The 20,901-nt window shown below is 37.6% G+C and overlaps 1 protein-coding gene across 2 annotated transcripts; it reads left to right on the top strand.

Annotated features, from left to right (window-relative positions):
- The first annotated feature begins 2,259 nt into the window (after positions 1–2,259).
- On the top strand, positions 2,260–20,653 carry ELOC (elongin C). Of its 2 annotated transcripts, none has more exons than XM_059994785.1 (4): positions 2,260–2,312; positions 11,760–11,813; positions 13,751–13,894; positions 18,804–20,653. In XM_059994785.1, exons 2-4 carry the CDS (start codon positions 11,810–11,812, stop codon positions 18,992–18,994), a joined length of 339 nt encoding a protein of 112 aa, XP_059850768.1. In that variant the 5' UTR covers positions 2,260–2,312; positions 11,760–11,809; the 3' UTR covers positions 18,995–20,653. The 2 variants fall into 2 exon arrangements, with proteins under 2 accessions (XP_059850768.1, XP_059850767.1); XM_059994784.1 differs by lacking the exon at positions 2,260–2,312 and adding an exon at positions 2,341–2,485.
- The last annotated feature ends 248 nt before the right edge of the window (positions 20,654–20,901 follow it).

The raw sequence follows: 20,901 nt of genomic DNA, 5'->3' as shown, positions 1-20,901 counted from the left end.
TTCATATTCTAAAGAAATAGAAACATGGTCAAGGATTTCTGCAGATACTGAACACAGTATTACATGAAGTGATTTAAAAATGGAAATATGGTCAATGTCCAACATTTAAGGAAATAAGTGAGTCATGGTACATTTAGACAATGTTAGTATATACTGACAATAAAAATGATGCTTGTTGAGATTTTGGTTACAGAAGTGTGGGTTATTGAGGTTTGTTAAGTTGGAAAATAAATAGTATAAATAACCATATATATACACTGTATAATCTATGTAAAAGTGTATTAAAAAACCAAATTTATCTGCAATTTCTGCATTTTTATAAGCATATATTATATTGATTATTTCTGCATTTTATAAGCATATATTATATTGATTACATAATAAATAAAATTTTTAAGTAAAATTTTGTGTTTTTTAAAAAACAGTCCTAGACTAGATTAGCCCTAAATCTGGCTTTAGCTGGCCTCAGTATCCTCACCTGGAAAATTCTATCATTCTCTAGGCAACTAACAGAGTGACCCTTATAGAATGTGATAATGCAATGAGGAAAAGGGAAAGTTTTGGAGAAAACAACACTTCTGAAGTAGAGGAGGAAAAGTATAATTGAAAATGGGCCCACATCCTTCTCTTCTCACCCCATTGCCTCTCCTCCCCACCAAATTCTACTCTGCGATATTATAACCAAAAAACTTTGTTTAATAATTTTTGCAAAGGCTTTGAAAAATTTACCCAGGACGGTCTGTCCGGTATTGCTTTTGCAACACCTTTTATCTGCCAGATGAACTAAAAAAGTCTTGCAGGCAAAAGTCACTAATTAGGTCAACAAACTTTGGATCGCCTGTATCTGTTTTCCTTTTGCGGACATCATTACACAACAGTAGGAGTTGAGCAACTTGCAATGGTGAGAGTCTTGGCCCTACATTCCTTTCATGCCACAGTCCAGTAAACAGAGGGTGAACTTTATTTAGCTGTTTCACCCTTCCTGGAAGGGTGCCTAAATTTCACCAAGGGAAAGAGAGCAAAGACGGCTCTGATTTACGATAGTTCGACTTACAATTTCTTGACTATACGATGGTGTCAAAACTATATGCATTCAGTAGAAACCATACACAATTTGAAATTTTAATCTTTTCCTGGGCTACCAATATGCAGTATGAAACTCTCTCCCCGGTGTTGAAGCTCCTAATCAGCCACCCAAACAGGAGGGTAAACAACCAATACACTTATACAACCATTGTGTCTTTCACTTTCAGTACAAGTAATCAATAAATTACCTAAGATAATCAACACTTCATTATAAAATAAGCTTTCCATTGGACGATTTCTGGCCAACTGCAGGCTAATGTAAGCATTCTGAGCACATTCTAAAATAAGCTAGGCTAAATTATGTTAGGTCTATTAAATGCATTTTCGACTTACGACATTTTCAAATTCCACTGGGCTTATCAGGACATAACCCCATCTTAAGTGGAGGTAAGATTTGTAAAAATGATAGGTGGAGGGGGGTTGGGGGGAAGCGCGCCGGGGAGAGACCGGGAGAGGAGAGGAAGGAGGGGCAAAGGGGGCGTGGAGTGACAAAGATGGTGTCAGAACTGACTACTGGTGGCAGGACTTTTGGTGAGTGATTTCAGAATCCAGAAGCTGAGCAACCCTGTGGCTGGGAGGGGGCAGGAGGTGGGGGAAAGGCCTCAGAGTGGGGGTGGGGGGCGTGGTTAGTTTTCAGTAAACACTGAAAGGTACCGGGAAGAGAGGAAATGAGGCCAGCGATTTCGCGAGCTGTTGGGATGCTCTTCGACAAGCTCTGCAACTTTTCACAAAAGACAAGCTGCTTCATAAAGAGCACGATCTTGTTCGCATAGCAACCGCACTCCCACTATCCAATCTTTCCTCTGCAGATAGTCTCCGACCTCTACGCGTACCCCCAAACGAGCGGCAGGAACAACCTCCAAAATTACAAGGTTCTTAACATTCAGCGTGAGAAACTACAAGTCCCAGGTTGCAGTGCTGCCTCAACCAAACACGACACTACCCGCCAGATAAACTACAAATCCCAGGACGCAATGCTGCCTCGGCCCCCACCCCCCCCTCCAGCCCCCCGACCCCCAGCACCTCTTTGAGGATGCAGTCCCCGCGGAAATCAGATCAGGATTGGCGCTGCATGCTGGGAGTCAAAAGACCCAGAATAGGATTGGTTGAGACTTTCCAGGGACTACCGTCCTTTTAGGCTTGGCCTGTGGGAGAAGGGAGGGGACGCTGCGCACTTCCTGTAGACGCTGGCGGGCGACGGACTCAGGGAGTCCCCGCCTCACTAGGTACTAATCTCCCGCGCGTAGAAAGCGTCCGTGACCCAGCGGAAGTGATTCCTCCAACTGCCCCGGAACCCACGGCGGCAAGCAGCTGGGGGTGGGGGGGCGGCCCTGGTGTAGGGGCTGTGGCGGTGCGCGTGGACCCGGTGCGGTGGCTGTGGTTGCTGCGTGGCTGACGAGTGAGTCTCGGTCTGGGGTGGGAACGGAGCTCCGGGCCAGCGTGGGGGACGGGGGAGGCTCCTAGTGGGCGCGCTCGCCATCCCACTTCCCACCCCTTCCCATTTGGGCGGGGAAGGAACGGAAGCTCTTAACCTTCCCTGGCCTCTTCGGCTCTTGGTTTGGGGGAGGGGAGAGGAGGGCGGCGGGACCTTTCCTGGCGCCGCTCGGTGGGCTTGGAAAAGGGTGGAAGGAGGGGCGGCGGCCGGCGAGACTGGGCCTCCTCGGGGTTAAACGCGGGCAGGGTGGAGTTAGGAGCATGGCAGCCCTGTCTCTTTCCCTTTTTGCTTTCCCCGGGTGCACTCAGATTCGTTCTTTCCTTGGGGTCAGCCCCTAGTTATAGAAGAGGGCCTTCGCTTTTCCCAGTTGCGGGACCCTGAGAAGTTTACCAACTTGTTGGGTGATCTCTGCCCGACTTGGTGTTTTGGGGCTGCCGTGCATCTGCCTCCCAGTCTCATCTGAAAGGAGGTATCTAGTGTCAAATACAGTGGCCATTAAGTTTCTCTTATGGAACCTCTTTAATACAGCTATGGAGTTCGAATTATTAGTGCGAGCATTTCTACTCAGCATCGCCTTCAGTGTGGAAAACAACCGCAATCCTTCAGAGTTTTAAAACCTCATTTTCAAACTGCCAGATTTGCTTTCGGATCCCCAACTAGTTTCCTTTTTTGCTTAGTGGACTAAAATGATACGTCTCGGATCTCGTTTACATTATAATTGTGGTATAATTCATGATGTTGAAATACCACTGTTCACACGTGGATTCATTCATTTTGGAGATACAGTGGCAAGGAGACAACTATGGTCCCTGTCATCGTGGGTATTAAGTGCTTATTGCCAGTGATGATTTTGGCTTCATACTTAATTTTTAAATGACTGTCCTTTTTTTTCTTAAGTGTGAGATTTACCTAATAACTACCTACCATTCCAAAAAATATATATGGATATAAATTTATTTCAAATGGAAGATACTAGTTTCATTACATTATGGTAATTCTGTAATATAGTCAGTAGTTTGTAGTCAGAAGTTATAGTCAGTTCTATATATCAAGTTCCAAAGTAATATTTATATCTTATAAATTGCTTGTTTGGGTTTTTTGGGTAGATTTTTTTCAGTACTAGAAAATAATCTGGAAAATCTTTGTATTTACACTGGTATGTGTTAATGCATTTCAGCTAACCTGTACTAAATGTTTACTGTTCCGTTATTAAATAAGATCAGAAAAAGCTCACCCAGTGATGCTCAAAATTTCAAGCCTTGGTAATTAAGAAAACAGTAGTGCCATTCACTCAACTCTTTATTGAGCATCTTTTGTATGCTAGGTACTAAATGAGGCCTGCCCTCACTGAGCTTGAGGAAAGAGGCTATACATTATGTAAGCAAATACAGTTTCAGATGGTGATAAATGTGAAGAGACTGTATCTAGATTAGAGTTAGATTAAGTTAGAGGACTAGGGTGTGGTGTCTGCTTTTGAAAGGAAGTGATCAAGGAAGACCTACCTCTCTGAGGCGTTAATGCTTTGCCTGGAGACTAAAATAATAAAGATCTGAAAGAAGAGTTTTTCAGAGAGCAGTAACTGTAAATGCATAGACCTTAAGGGAGGAATGAACTTGACCTATTAAAATACTTAGAAGGCCAGTATGGCTGGACGTTAATGAAGGAAGAGTGATGGGAGATGAGATCAGAGTGGTTAGCAAGGAGTAACTAAGATGGAACTTTACAGTCCTTGTTCTGTCTGTAATGAGAAGCCATTAGAGGATTTTGTGCAGGGGAGTGATACCTGGCTTATGCTTTTGATGACTGATTGCTGAGTAGCAAACTGAGAGTTGGAGGAAAGTGGAAGAACCAGCTCCTAAGGAGGCTGGTAGTTCAGTTGCCATGTGGTAGCTTGAACTAGAGATGTAGAGTTGGAAGTTAGTGAGAAGTGGTCTGATTTGGAATGTAATTTGAAGGTGGAGCCAAATGGTTCTTACCTTCGCCCCAGGACGAAAAACAATTTGGAGGAGTCACCTGTTTTGCCCGAGCATCTGGGTGAACAGTAGCACCATTTACTGGAATGAGGAAGACTGGGGCAGGTGAACTGGTTTCTGAGGAATAAAGCAGGAGTTCTGTATAGAGTGTACTCAGGTGGATGACTTTATACTGCTCAGAATATGTGCAGTAGGCAAGTAGGATATCCACTGCTGTTGCTCAGGGGAGAAGTCAGGCTAGGGAGGTAATCTTGGAGTCATATTTTACATGCGATATTTAAAACTATGGACCAGAGGACATCAAGTAAAGAGTATTAATGGAGAAGAGGGCAGATGTCTGGGAGCACTCGGGTCAGAGGAAGAGCAAATAGTGACAGAAGCAGAAAGGCCAGGAGGGTGTGGCATCCGTAATGCTAAGGGAGGAAAATGTTTCAGAAAAGAGGGCAGAGTCAACTGTAAAACCCTAAGAGTAAGATGATGATGAAAAATTGACCCAAAGGGGACTTCCCTGGCAGTCCAGTGGTCAAGACTCCGCGCTTCCAATGCAGGGGGCCCGGGTTCGATCCCTGGTCCAGAGCTAGATCCCACATGCATGCCGCAACTAACACCCCCATGCAGCCAAATAAATAAATAAATATTTTTAAATGAATAAATAAAATAATTTAAGAAATTGACCCAGTGACCAAGTAGTTGAAATTTGACAAGAGCACTTTGCATGGACTAGAGGTCTAAAAAGTCTGATCAGTATGGGTTACAGAGAAGTGTATGGTAGTGATGATGTTACAGCATTTTGATATGTTGAATTGTGGCAGGACAAAGTCCTTGGATCACTGTGCTTAGCTGGAAAGGTTGGCCTTGCATAGGAAGGATGATTTTTACTCAACTTTTGAAACAGGAAGTATATGGTATATAGATGCAGGTAGGATGAAGGTGGAAAGATAAGGCAGTTGAAGTGACTTGTTTCTGTTTTGCTGGTGAAATAAGTGAAGTTGTCAGGGTAGGGAGGAGAGGTATGTTGGAGGTTTAGGGGATGCCGTGAATTTTCTCAGAGTAGGAAAGCCAGTTGACTAGGTAGGAGGATCAGTCCGACACCAAGTATCTGTTTAAAGTGTGTGGCCATAAATTTAAAATTGAGACCAGTCACAATGGTTGTGACTTTTCTTCAGCCAGTTCAGTCTTTGGTTGAGGCCTGAGCTCGGTGGAGAATCGGGTTTGGCCAGGGTTGGGATTTGGGTGGGTAGCTACGTCAGAGGAGAGGGCAGGGAGTTAAGGGTGTAAGGGCTGCGAGGCACGCATGGTGCCGGTCTTCATGAACTCTTCACAGTGGGATGAAGCAAGGTCAGGGTTGGGTTTATATTTGTTTACTTTCAGCCCATCATTTAAAGGTTCTTTTTAATTGTTTTATTGTGTGTAGAATCTATAATTAGGTACACACTATATAGTGAAGTACTTGTTCATACTTTTTAGACCAAAACAAAGGAGTTCAGAGATCATTGTCTAAGAGGGAGATTAGGTAGGTTACAGGGTAAGGCAGACAAGACAGCCTCAGTGGGAACACACAGCACTCTAGAGCTCTTGAGTTGTGTGCTGTGTGGGAGTGACTCTTGCTTAATAAAGTGGGAAATTGGGAGTTATGGGCAGTTTGTTGTAGAGGGAGGGTGAATTTCACATGGGTTCAGTCATGAAATGGTAGAGCTGGAAGGGACTTTAGGCACAGTTGAGTCCAATTTCCTCATTTGGGAGATGAAGAAACAGAAGTCTTATCATTTAACCTATCTGGGTCTCAAGATAGAAATGTGCAGAGTAGAAATTCAAATATGGACTTCTAACGACACTGAGTTACTTTGCCAAAAGTATTAAAACTGCCTGCACAAGAGTTAAGTACTATAGGAGCATTGTTATAAGTTGAATAAGCCAGAATGAGAATTTTATCTCATCCTGAGATAAATAAATTCAGCGACACTATAAGCACATTCTAGGCAAGATATTCTGATGTCTTGTTACAAACTGGAATTGTGTAACTTCTGTCAATTTGTATTAATGGCCAAAGCCGCTCTTCTTGCCTCTTCAAATAGGCCTAAACATTAGATAATTTTTGGTTAATGTAATTTACTTTGTTTTCCAAATTAATCATATTCTTACATATTGTTAAGAATAAGTCATCAGGCTGACTGACGATTGTTTCCTTCATGAGTGGCTTAGTTCCACATACTTGTTTCTTTTTAAAAATCAGTTTTAAATCATAGTTTCCTAGTTATTTGTACTTTCAAACACGTATTTTTATGATTTTTTTTTGAAAATTGAAGTATAATTGACGCACAGCACTACATTAGTTCCAGGTGCACAGCATAGTGATTCTATATTTCTATACATTACAAAATGATCACCACAATAAGTCTGGTGCCATCTGTCACTATACAGAGATATTACAATATTATTGACTATATTCCCCACGCTGTAGATTTCATCCCCATGACTCAGGACTCCTAACTGGCAGTTTGTACCTCTTAATCTCCCTTGCCTACTTCACTCATTCCCCCACCCCCTCCCCCGTGGCAGTCACTGGTTTGTTCTCCTGTATCTGTGAGTCTGTGGTTCTGTTTTGTTGTGTCTGTTCATTCATTTTGGTTTTTAGATTCCACATATAAGTGAAATCATGCAGTTTTTGTCTTTCACTGTCTGACTTGTTTCACTTAGTATAATACCCATGTTGTCACACATGGCAAGATTTCATTCTTTTTTATGGCTGAGTAATATTCCATTATATGAGTAATCTTGTAGCATGTATGTGTGTATGTATCATATCTTTATCCATTCATCTATCGATGGGCACTTAGGTTGCTTCCATATCTTGACTATTGTAAATAATGCTACAGTGAATGTAGGGGTGTGTGTATCTTTTTGAATTAGTGTTCTTGTTGTCTTTAGAAAAAATACACAGAAGTGGAATGCTGGATCCATGGTAGTGCTTCCATGCTGTTTTCCATAGTGGCTGTACCAATTTACAGTCCCACCAGCACTGCGTGAGGGTTCCGTTTTCTCCACATCCTTGCCAAAAATGATGATAGCCATTCTGACAGGTCTGAGGTGGCATCTCGTTGTGGTTTCAATTTGCATTTCCCTGGTGATTAATGATGTTGAGTATCTTTTCGTGTATTTGTTGGCTGTCTGTGTGTTGTGTGTCTTCTTTGGGAAAATGTCTATTTAGGTCCTCTGCACTTTTTTTTTTTTTTTGCGGTACGCGGGCCTCTCACTGCTGTGGCCTCTCCCATTGCGGAGCACAGGCACCGGATGCGCAGGCTCAGCGGCCATGGCTCACGGGCCCAGCCGCTCTGCGGCATGTGGGATCTTCCCGGACCGGGGCACGAACCTGTGTCCCCTGCATCGGCAGGCGGACTCTCAACCACTGCGCCACCAGGGAAGCCCATCTGCTCATTTTTTAATTGGGGTGTTTGGGGTTTTTTTGATGTTGAGTTGCATGAGTTCTTTATATATTTTGGGTATTAACCCCTTATCAGACAGATTGTTTGCAAACATCTTCTCCCATTCAGTAGGTGGCATTTTAATTATGTTGATGGTTTTGTTTGCTGTGCAGAAGTTGTTTACTTAGTTTGATGTAGTCCCATTTGTTCATCTTTGCTTTTGTTTCCCTTGCCTGAGGAGGCATATCCCAAAAAATACTGCTAAGACCAATGTCAGAGAATGCACTATGTTTTCTTCTAGGAGTTTTATGATTTCAGGTCTTACATTTAATTATTTGAGTTTATTTTTATATATAGTATGAGACAGTAGTTCAGTTTGATTCTTTTGCAGTAGCTGTCCAGTTTTCCCAACACCATTTATTGAAGAGGCTGTCTTTTTTCCCACTGAATATTCTTGGCTCTTTTGTCATAGATTAATTGATCATATAAGTGTGGGCTTATTTCTGGGCTCTCTGTTCTGTTCTATTGATCTATGCGACTGTTTTTTACGTACTGTCTTGATTACTGTAGCTTGTAGTAGTGATTTGAAATCAGGGAGCATGGTACCTTCAGCTCTGTTCTTCTTTCTCAAAATTGTTTTGGCTATTCAGGGTTATTTTTATTTTTTTATTTTTTCCAGCAGAAAACATGAGGTTAATAGGTGAGAAATCCCTTATTTTACTTAAATGACATCAACCTGTACCTAACATTCTAATCTGCTTTTTAAAAAATTAACAGTTTATCTTGGTATTTCCATGTTATTATATACATAGGTTTAACTTTTCCTTTTCACTGCCCCATAATATTTCAAAAGTATAAATATACTATTTTTGTTTAGTATCACCCATTTCCCCTTCCCTCCAAAACTTGGTTCTTAGCAAGTTTTAATGTTTTAGTTTTCTTATTACCATTGGGGTCAAACATTTTTATACAGGTCTATGAGCTATTTGTATTTTTTCTTCTGCTATTTTTCTAGAGTTCAGTGGGGTTTTTTTACATTTGGTTCTTTAAACTGTAGTGTGTTTTTGTGAGTGATGTCGGTTAGACATCTAACCTTATTTTTTCCAGGTAAATGACCAATGTAAAAAAGCAAAAAGAGGGCTTCCCTGGTGGCGCAGTGATTGAGAGTCCGCCTGCCGATGCAGGGGACACGGGTTCGTGCCCTGGTCCGGGAAGATCCCACATGCCACAGAGCGGCTGGGCCCGTGAGCCATGGCCGCTGAGCCTGCCTGTCCGGAGGCTGTGCTCTGCAACGGGAGAGGCCACAACAGTGAGAGGCCCACGTACAGCAAAAAAAAAAAAAAAAAAAAAAAAAAAAAAAAAGCAAAAAGATACAAAGAATAGATTTGCAGCTGTTGCTCTCATCTACTTAGCTAATCCAAGCAAGTCAGCTGAAAACTATTAGAACTAATAAGAGTTTGTGAAGATCATGGAATACAAGCTCAACTTACCGAATTTAAAAGGTTTTCTTTAAAACACCAGCAATAACCTTTCAGAAAGTATAATCGAAAAAACAGATCCCATTCATAATGGGAACTGTAAAGTACCTAAAAGTAGACCTAATGAGAAATGTGTAATAACAAAATGTGGACTTGCCCAACTCCTTAGCAAAAACATGTTTATCACACTATTGTAATTAAAACAGTGGGGATATTGGTCAGGTATAAACAGATTGATGGAACAGAATACAGTCTAGAAATCCATGTAGTAATATAGTATATGATAAGGGTAACATTTCAAATCAGAAAAGGGATGGGCTGTTTAAAGATCTTTTCGGTGTTCAAAGATACTAGGATAAAAACTGATTTCAGTGTAGGCCCTAGGCTCACCTAGAATTTCTAAGTATTTGTTAGATAATAAAAATCTAAAAAATAGAAAACTATAAAAAAGTAATGTTTATATATAACACTCTAAAAGCACAATGACATCAAGCCTTTGTTCATGTCTTCTGCCTGGAACTATTCTCAACCCACTGTTCAACCACTTCCTCTTACCTACCTAATTCATATATACCTAATTCGGTTATGGAGTAGATGTTCAGGTGTTCACACTGAGATTTTGTAGCCCCAAACTTAGATTTGTATAGGTTATTTGTGGGTTAAGTCCAAATTTAATCATAGTTCAAATATTTTTAACTTCCACGTAGGAATCAGTGTTTACTCCTAATTGTTAGTGTTGATTTACTCTTTCTTTGTTAGTGATGGGGAGCTCCCTCCTCCCGCAACCTTGACCCTTGTGTAAATGATGGAATTGATTTACTATGTTAAGAAGTCTGTAGAAAAACTGTTGCTACCCAAAGGGCTTCTCAGGTGTGACTTTTCATGGTTGCTTAGCTACTGCTGGTTAAGTAAACAACCTGGATGTTTTGCTCTGGAGATTTTCCAGAGAAAAGTTGGCACTTGAAATTCTTCTTCTTCTAGCTTTTCTAGCATGTTTTCCTTTTTTTGTGTTTTAGAAGGAGTACAAAGCAGTATGAACAGAAGAAAACAATAATGACTGATAAATTTTTTAATTGCTTACTACTATGACCAAAAAATGACAGAGTACTGTTTTTAAATTTTAGATAACTAAGGATTTATATCAGCACCTCTCAGCAGTAGTGGAAAAGAAGTTTTAACAGGAGCCAGAATTTGTTACCATGGTGGTATGGAATAATGGAAGGGAGCGTGGGCTCTAAAGCAAAGCTACCCAGGTTTAAATTCTCATGTTGCCACTTAGGCTGTAGAAGCCTTGAGCAGGTAGCAGCCTCCTCATGTTTTCTCATCTCTAAAATGGGAATGATAATTCCCTTGTGGAAGTGTTGTTTTAAAATAAGACAATGTATGCAAGGCATTTAATGCAATGTTTACACTCATTAGGCCCTCAAATGGTTGGTAAAAACGTTACATTGCCCCTGCTGCCTTTCTCTCACATTAGACATGGTACTTTAAATACCTCCCTACATGCTTGGGGAGTGTTCTAGACTAACATTTAATTTTTCCCCTGACTCTGTCAACACCTGGAGCATTCAGCTTCTCTATACATCAATGATGTTTTTTAAGGTGAGGGATTACATAGGTTTATTGGTCAGGAATTTCTTAGAGAACAAGATAATTAGGATACACTGTTTTTCTGATAATGACATAAAAAATAATATTCGGATAAAAAAATCCTCCTTCGAAGAAATGCTGTTAAAATACAAATTACTGAAAACATGAGCTCTTTTCCTTTGGTAGTCATTTCTTTCGTGAAATTTAAGATTTCTCAAAAATTAAAATTTTTTTTAACACTTCGTTGTTACATCTCAGAACTTTGGTAGCCTCTGTGCAGAAGGGATGGAACAGTAAAATGCATTATAGATGTGCACACTTACATAAGAAGAGGGCAAGCCGTACCTTTTTTATTCACAGGAAAGCTACTTCACGTCCTTGGATTTATCATGTTGTCATTCATTTAGCAGATACTTGCTTTAATGTTTACCAGTATCTAGTAGCTATAGTATACAAAGATGATTAAGGCCAAGGGTGTCTCCTTCAAGTTCAGTTCAGCTCCTAAGGAACAACATATGTGTTTTTAAACTGTTGTCAGAATAGTTACCTTAAAAAGGCGGGGGGGGAAATCTGTATTTAGACTTTACTGTCCTGGAGGTGATCATCTTCTCTCAGATGTTCAGAAACTTGATACTGTTCCATATTGTGGTGGCTGGGAAACTTACATAGCAGAGAGAGAGAGTCTTTGCACTTGTAACACCAAGGACGTATTAAAAAATAATGGGAAAACATGTTATTCTGGCATTAATCTCAATATAGTATTGTTATATTTCAGGAAACTACTAAAGTTCCTGTGGACTCAAAGTAGAATTTCATAAGAACATAATGGGTAAGTTATATAAAAGTCATTTTGTAGTTCAATTAGTTGAAGCTTTCTTCTCAAAGATAGGCCTTTGAAGTCAGTGAATGCAAGTAAGAAAGTAGAGTAGACTGAAATTAGTTGTTTAAATCAGCAGCTTATGTTTATTATATATTTCTGAAAAGCAGATCAGTAACATTATTATGCCAAATTTAATTTGTGATTGCTAGTTATTGTACCTTAGGAAATTAGAAACTCTCCCAACATACATAGAAAGTGGTTTCTCTTGCCAAAAAAAAAAAAAAAAAATACTGGAAGTATAAATTTAAATAATTGATAATTTTTATTTTTGTTCTCAGAGGCTGGCAAAAACTGCTAAAAATCTGTACTCTTGAATAGTCTATAATTAGAAGTTACATGCATCTTTATGAGTCCCCCAGCTTTTTATTATGAAAAATTTCAAGAATAATACACTATAGCCTTCACTAGTTAACGTTTTGTCATATTTGCTTTTCCTGCGTGTATACGTTTGTATGTGTTTATATACCCACATATACACACAAAAACACACATAAGCTTTTTTTTTCTGTTCTATTTATTAATTGTACATGTAATACTCCACACCTAAATGCTTAAGCATGCATCTCGTAATTCAGTCCATATTCAGAATTTCAGCTTTTTCAATAGTGTTCTTTACAGTGGGTTTATTATTTTTAAATCCAGGGTCCAATCAAGGATTTACTTATTGCATTAATTTATCTCTTTTGTGTTCTTTAAACAGTTCCCTACTTTTGGGATTGGGTGAGGAGTGAGGTCTTTCATGACTCATTTAAATTTAGATTTGTCTGAGTATTTCCTCCTCCTGAGTATTTCCATTAGATTCAGGTTAAACATTTTTGGCAGTGGTAGTACATAAGTGACTTTGATATTTGTTAATCTCAGTTTTAGGGATTTCTAAATTAATAACAAATGAATGAGTAAATGGATGTTTGTAACTGAACAGTACTTCAGCTTCATCCTCTGTACTTCTCCTCGCTAAGTCTTCCTAAGTTTTTAGAATAAGCCTTAAGATATTTTCTTTCAGATATTGGTACCATAAAAATTAAAATTCTGTCGGTACAAAATTGTAAAGTTATACGTGTGAGAAAAGATCTTAAAGGGTTGTATAAAAATACATACTCCCTCAGAAAGTTACGTTGAGCCAATTCCTGTGGCTGAAGCCGGCATGGTGGCATTGAGGATAGCTGGTAGCTACCTCACCTCTACTTTGAATTTTTAAAGATTGATTATTTGTCTGTAGTCATTGTTTCAATATTCATGCAATAATTTAAACTGGGCAGTAAAATTTTTTGATCTTTTTTTATGGATCAAGAGTAAAATGCTGAGTAAAGAAGGCCCTAAATTTTAGAATACGGGGCTTGTCAGAAGTTGCGCTCACATGGCATATGAACATTTATTCATAAACACACTATGCATCTTACTTTAAAAATGAGTATTTCAGGTCATAGAATTAAAGTTTTACTATTTGAATATTTTCTTTTAGTCTTCAAATTTAAATGTGCTGCTGTGTTCACAAATTGTTAATACTTCCATGAAAAATACTGGTAAATTTTCATCTAAAGTAAACATCCTTGGGAGTTCCCTGGTGGTCCAGTGGTTAGGAATTGGCGCTTTCTCTGCTGTGGCCCATTTTCAATCCCTGGTTGCGGAACTAACATCCCAGAAGCCATGTGGCCAAAAATTAAAAATAAAAATAAATAAAGTAAACATCCTTGAATGTAAAGTTTATTCTGATATTGGAAAATATTTAGAGAATAATAAAATAAGGAGTTAAAAAGTTTAAAATCTTGGTGACTATTACTCTCCAGAAATGTTTCTGCTCTGAGTTATTCATATACTAACCTTGGTAAACCTGTTTATTTTTAATAAATTTTGTGATTCAAAAATTATCTTATTACATACTTTAGATGGAGAAGAGAAAACCTATGGTGGCTGTGAGGGCCCTGACGCCATGTATGTCAAATTGATATCTTCGGATGGTCATGAATTTATTGTGAAAAGAGAACATGCGCTAACATCAGGAACAATAAAAGCCATGTTGAGTGGCCCAGGTAGGTACATTTCTTTATTTCCTCTTAATATATACTCACTTTTTTAATGTTTGATGAATGTGTTTTCAAGTTGAATTAAATGACTCATAACATTAAAAGAAAGACAGTAACTGTTCTAACATTAATTACTGCATGGTTATGTTGCATTGGGAAAAAAGTGGCTTCTGCTATTTCCTGTTTTCAGTTATTTACCATAGTTTCAATAAAACCTAATTGATTCTTTTGTAGTAGGAAGGATCATTTTCCTATGTTTCCATGGTCAGTTCACCACAGAAGGACTGGTGATTTTTGCTCCTGGTTACATGTAAAGTTTACCTATAGAAGTTATTGCTTCCCACATATCTACTGTTCCCATTTTACCTCAAGAAAATTTTTCTTGAGGGTTGGAATTTTTGGAGCATAGGGTAGTTCTGTGTTTAACTCTTGGAGGAAACGCTGAACTGTCTGCACAGTGGCTGAACCATTTTACATTCCTGCCAGCCGTGTACGAGGCTTCCAGTTTCTCCACATCCTCCCTGACATTTGTTATTTTCCATTTTTCTGATTGTAACCATCTTAGTGGGTGTGAAGTGGTATCTCATTGTAATTTTGCTTAGCAATTCCCTAATGACTGATGAAGTTAAATATATCTGCTTGTGCTTGCTGGTCATTTGTATATTTTCTTTTGACGAATATCTATTCAATTTTGTTGCCCATTTTTTAATTGACTTGTCTTTTTGTTGTTGAGTTTAAGAGTTCTTTATAAATTTTGGACACTTTATAAGTTCTTTATAAATTCTGAACTTTATTAAGAGTTCTTTATAAATTCTTTATACCTTATGAGATAAATGATTTGCAAATATTTTCTTCATTCTGTAGGCTGTTTTTTCTTGATAGTATCTTTTGATGCACAGAAGTTTTTTATTTTGATGAAGTCCAATTTATTTTCCCTTTTGTTGTTTCTGATTTTTGGAGTCCTGTCTAAAAATGCATTGCCAAATTCAATGTCATGAAGATTTACCTTATGTTTTCTTACAAGAGTTGTGTTTTAAGCACTTACATTTAGGTTCTTGATTTTAAGTTAATTTTTGCATATAGTGTGAATCAGCTTCATTCTTTTGCATGTGGACATCCCATTACTGTTTGTCAGAGAGACCATACTGAATGGTCTTGGCATCCCTGTTGATAATCAGTTGACCATAGATATGTAGGTTTATTTTTGGGCTCTCGATTTTCCATTGATCTATGTATCTGTGGTTATACCAGTATCACGCTGTTTTGATTTCTGTAGCTTTGTAGTAAGTTTTGAAATTGGGAACTGTGAGGCCCCCAACTTTGTTTTTCTTTTTCAAAATTGTTTTGGCTGTTTCTGATCCTTTGCAATCCCTTTTCTATATTTTTTACTATGGAGATTTTAGAACATACACAGACTTGGAGAGAATAACATAACACACCTTCCTGTACCCATCAACTAGCTTCAATAGTTGTCAACATTTTGCCAGTTTTGTTTTGTCTATTATCCTAACTTCTTTTAAAAGAGTATTTCAAGCAAATTCCTGACATTAGGTTATTTCACTTGCAAAATCTATGATAGTCCCCCTGCAACCTCCCCCCTGCTTTTTTTTTCAGACTATTTTTAATTAATTTCAGACTATTTATTTAATTTTACTAGAAACAAAGTTATTTGTATAATGTCCACATCCAGGTTATACTTAATCATGTTTCATTTTGTAAATTCATAATTAGAACTCTAGAGCCTTGAACAGAATCCAGTTTTATCTTTCTAGCAAGAATACTTTATAGGTGGAACTCTTGTAGTCCTATTGTATCACATCTTTTAGCAATGTCAAGACTGATTAGTGGGTTCCAGAGTTATCAAGCTGATTTGTCCATGAGCAATTCCCCAGTCAGACTTTCATATAATATTTAGTTTTAGCATTCACTGTGATTATTGCTGAGATTTACTTCATTTGGAATTATAAAACAGAGATTTTCCAATTCTGTAATTTCTTCTGCATTTATTAGTTAGAACTCTCCTATAAAGAAGAACTATTTGGTTATGCTGAAATATAGTCTGTACGGGAAAGAAAAGATAAATGCTTGATTTTTTTTTTTTTTCCCCTTTACATGCAATTTTTCAGAGTAAAGAATTGGTTCTCCAGCATCCTCCAACAGTAAAGAGTGTTTGTTTTGTTTGTTTTTTTTGCATATATACTTTTTATTGGATATTTTTCAGTTAGCTGCAGTCATTCTTACTGATGCTCAAACGGCTCCGTTTTTATGCCAGAAGGAGCACATAAGGTTGGCTCCTGTGTCCTTTTGACACAGTTTTATTAGCCTTGAATAGCTATACTACTTTCTGTAATAAAAAAATTTCTCAGGTTCATTTTGTACATTATTCCTCAATCCTAAAAACAGCCATTCCTTAAAGAGCCCTGCGGTTTGGGGGGGTGGGTTTTTTCGGTTTGATTTTTTAATGGAAAATGGTACTTAGATACCCCACTGTGGGTGCTAGCAATACTCATTGCTCCTGGGTTGAAGTGCTTTTAGACTTTTCTACTGGACAGAACTAGGATGTACTTTAGGGGAAAAATCCCGATGCCAACAAAATTTTAACTAAAAATTGAGATTAAAGGACTTTTACAAAGTCTGATCTCCTTTAATTTAAAAACAAGAGTTTTATCTTTGAAGCTTCAAACTTTCGGCACCAAACTAATGTTTGCATGAAAAGGAATGAAGTACTGATGCATGCTACAAGGTGGATGCACCTTAAAACATTATGCTGAGTGAAAGAAGCCAGACACACATTGTTGTATACTTCCATTTGTATGAAATATCCAGAATAGATAAATCCATAGAGACAGAAAGTAGAGGGGAGTTCCCTGGTGGTCTAGTGATTAAGGATTCGGTGCTTTCACCACTGTGGCCTGGGTTCAGTTCCTGGTCAGGGAACTGAGATCATGCAAGCCGCGCAATGTGGCAAAAAAAAACCCCAAAAACATAGAGAAAGAAAGTAGGTTGGTGTTTTCCAGGGGCTGCGGTGTGGGTTTTATTTGGGGTGGCGAAGATGTTTTGGAACCAGATGGAGAGGATGGTTGCTCGGCATTGTGAATGTACACTGAATTGCACATCTTAAGTTGGTGACTTTTATATGAATTTCTTTTTTCTATTATTATTAATTTTTATTGGAGCACAGTTGCTTTACAATGTTGTGTTAGTTTCTTGCTGTACAGCAAAGTGAGTCAGTCATACGTATACATATATCCACTCTTTTTTAGTTTCCTTCCCATTTAGGTCACCACAGAGCATTGAGTAGAGTTCCCTGTGCTCTACAGTAGGTTCTCATTAGTTACCTGTTTTATACATAGCAGTGTATATATGTCAGTCCCAATCTCCCAATTCATTCCACCCCCTCTTTCCCACCCAGTAACCATAAGTTTGTTTTCTACATCCGTGACTCTACTTGTTTTGTAAATAAGTTCACTTGTACCCTTTTTTTTTAGATTCCACTTGTAAGCGGTATCATCTGATATTTGTCTTTATGTGTCTGATGTCACTCAGTATGACAGTGTCTCAGTCCATCCATGTTGCTGCAAATGGCATTATTTTCTTTTCTTTTGGCTGAGTAGTAGTCCAATATATATATATGTACCACATCTTCTTTATCCATTCATCTGTCAGTGGACGTTTAGGTTGCTTCCATGTCTTGGCTATTGTAAGTAGTGCTGCTGTGAACATAAGGGTGCATGTATGTTTTCGAATTAGAGTTTTCGTCTTTTCTGGATATATGCCCAGGAGTGGGACTGCTAGATCATATGCTAACTCTATTTTTAGTTTTTTAAGGAACCTCCATACTGTTCTCCATAGTGGCTATACCAATTTATATTCCCACCTGTTATACGAATTTCACCTAAAGAAAACACTAATGTTTGTCTAGTGTCAAAGGCTTAATAAGTGCCTATTGGTAATATTTCATACATACATTTAAGAAAGAGAGTTTTCGTTATTGGCAAACAAAAATTTACCTCATTGCTATGAATTATCTGCTGAATCCTTCTTTCCTTTCTCCGCATCCCATCCTACCCCCAACCAATAGACAATTACTAGAAAACTTTTAAAATACTACATTCTCAGAAAGTACATTTTTCTGCCTTTTATATTCAGTGCACAGTGCTAGTGCTAGACTGCCAAGAAAATATTTTATCCCAATAGTAAAGAAATCATAGAGCTAAAGAAATTGAGAGATCACTAAAAACAGTGTATGAACTGTTATTAAACAAAGGGAGGAAGTAGCTTATGAGAGCTCATTAACATGACCGTATTTTTAAAAACTAAAGGGGAAAACAATGCATTTACTCTCTTGAAAAGATTCTTTAAGGATAGTGTTTTCACTTATCATTTATATTTACATGACAACATAGCACAGAGCTCTTGCTGGTCTATAAGTACTTAATTCCCTAGACTGAGTCGTTTTAATAAAGATTTTTTTTATGTTTCTACTCAGAAATCTACATATTTCATTTGATGCTAGTTGGGTTTATCCTTTTTGCATTATATTAGTTTTGCTAGGGCTGCCATAACAAAGTACCATTGACTGGATGGTTTAAACAGAAATTTATTTTCTCACAGTTTTGGAGGGTGGAAATTAGAGATCAAGGTGTTGACAGAGTTGGTTTCTTCTGAGGTCTCTCTCCTTGCCTTGTAGATGACTGTCTTCTTCCTGTGTCTTCCCACTGTTGTCTTACCTCTGTGTGTCTGCAGCCTCATCTCCTATTCTGATAAGGATGCCAGTCATATTGGATTAGGGCCTTAATTACCTATCTCCAAACATAGTCACATTGAAGTATTGGGGGTTAGCACTTAAACATATGAATTTTGGAGGAACACAGGTCAGCCCATGTATCACGAACAAATTCCTTTTCTTTTCCAGGTCAATTTGCTGAGAACGAAACTAATGAAGTCAATTTTAGAGAGATCCCTTCACATGTGCTATCAAAAGTATGCATGTATTTTACCTACAAGGTTCGCTACACTAACAGCTCCACGGAGATTCCTGAATTTCCAATTGCACCTGAAATTGCACTGGAACTGCTGATGGCTGCAAACTTCCTAGATTGTTAAATAAAATAAATTATAATAAACTGTTAACTTTTTTCAGTATTTAATACCTGTAGTTCAGTTAGTAATTTTTTCATATATAGCATGTTGCCTGTGTGCAATTGAACTTTAAAGTTCATTGCAAAGCAGATTATCTTGTTCTTTTGCATAGCAATCAGAGTTGAAATTTGTTTGCTACATCAACAAATTAAGGACATTTTCACAAATTGAGAAATAAACAAATATGCCAATTCGTAGGTGGTTTTGCCTTATCCTTTGGATGTGATTTTTAAAATTAGAGCAGTGGTGATATAGTAAATGCTGAAATTTAGGCATAAATTCAACACGTTCTACAGGTAAATAATGGGGCTACATATTTTTATGTTTTTAGTGTTTTTTTAAAAACCTATTCTGATCTTATAGCTGTCATTAGCATTACTAGGGTTATGCAATTGCATATAATTGCATTATAAACATGTTTATAACTTAGCCAAAATATTGATTTTTATAACTGTCAAAGACATGAGAGTTGAAATTTCTTATGTGTCTTTTGATAAACTGCAGTATTGTTTAAGTGTATCTTGTCTTTTTGTTTATTGCTACAATTTAAGAACTTTATTTAAAATCAATTTTGGAAGATTACTAGGTACAGCTTTTGGAGCAGAGACTTTTTGAACTTTAGCCACATGGTCAACAAGTAAACTACATGACTTCAGTTTCATGTGCATTGTGCATTTTGGCCAATCCATTGTATAAAGTTTCCTTTGCAGTATTCATTCTTACATAGTCCCTTGTTGTGGTTACACTTCTCATTATTTAAATATGTTTTAAAAGACTCACTATGAACTTTTTCATCTAGATCCTAAGAGCAAGACTTCTCTGACAATTCCAGTCTTCCTCCATTCAACTGAAATATTATAAAATAAGAAAAACGTGGAGAGATGCAGTGCAAATCTAATAATGCACTTTTATATAGTATATTAATTATCTTCTATTAATTAAAGTATGTCCCACTAGTTATCCATAATCTGGGTCTTCTACTGAACTCAAACTTACAGAAGAGGTCATTCAACTTTTACACTAAGACAAAAAAAGTTTGAAGAACTATAATAGAGCGTCTCTGCTTAGTCGTGGAAAAAGAAGCACTAGAGTTGGGTTTATTATTGTCTCTATCTTAGTAGTAAAACAAAGCTGTTATTATAGGGTCTATAAATTTAAGTCTTCAGCTTACTTCTTTAAGACTGGTTCATTATGGACCAGTTTTTCTGGAACCTGCAAAGACCATAAACAAGATCAATAAAAGTAATTTTTCCTCTTAGAAGACCTAACATTGTTATTGAAAGCAATTAAATATAAATGTTAGTTGCATATATTTTAGTAACATCTTAAGACATACTGTTACATATTTTAGTGTAGAATTACCAAGTACTAGAATTATATTCTGCTACTTGGTGACAAATAATGCCGATTATAAACCTAAGTGGTGATCTTAAAGGTCAAGGTGATAGCTAGAATACAGTTTAACTTTGACCCATTTTAGTAGGTTACTTTATATGTTAGGTCCAGAAGTTACCTTAAGTTCAAAATATTGAAATAGAACTGAAAGATTAGGAAAAACTGTATAGCTTGCGGCAAATGATACTTGCATGTTAATAAAGACTATTGACTGAAAGGTTTGATGAACACTTGGTGTTTGATCTTTTTAGCCTTAATTTTCTCTTTTTCTGAGGATGTATGAAACTATTGGCTTCAGGACATCTTGCCATATGATTGAATAGCAGGAATTTTTATTCGGTTCAATTTAAGAGATGATTTTATATAGTATTGAGACCTTAAATAGTTTTCTGACACTTGGTGATTAGTTTACTTTTTGAATTATGTGCAAACCTACCCAATACTTTTTCTGCACAGAAAATAGTACCACAAAATCC

Source organism: Delphinus delphis, chromosome 17 (genome assembly GCF_949987515.2).
Source record: "Delphinus delphis chromosome 17, mDelDel1.2, whole genome shotgun sequence".
Taxonomy (NCBI): Eukaryota; Metazoa; Chordata; class Mammalia; order Artiodactyla; family Delphinidae; genus Delphinus; species Delphinus delphis.
This window is presented reverse-complemented; position numbering and strand designations above follow the sequence as displayed.

Bases quoted from the DNA above. Each gene is read 5' to 3' on its own strand.
- ELOC (XM_059994785.1), top strand. The intron at 13,895-18,803 runs GTAGGTACATTT...TTTCTTTTCCAG, and splicing joins AGCCATGTTGAGTGGCCCAG to GTCAATTTGCTGAGAACGAA.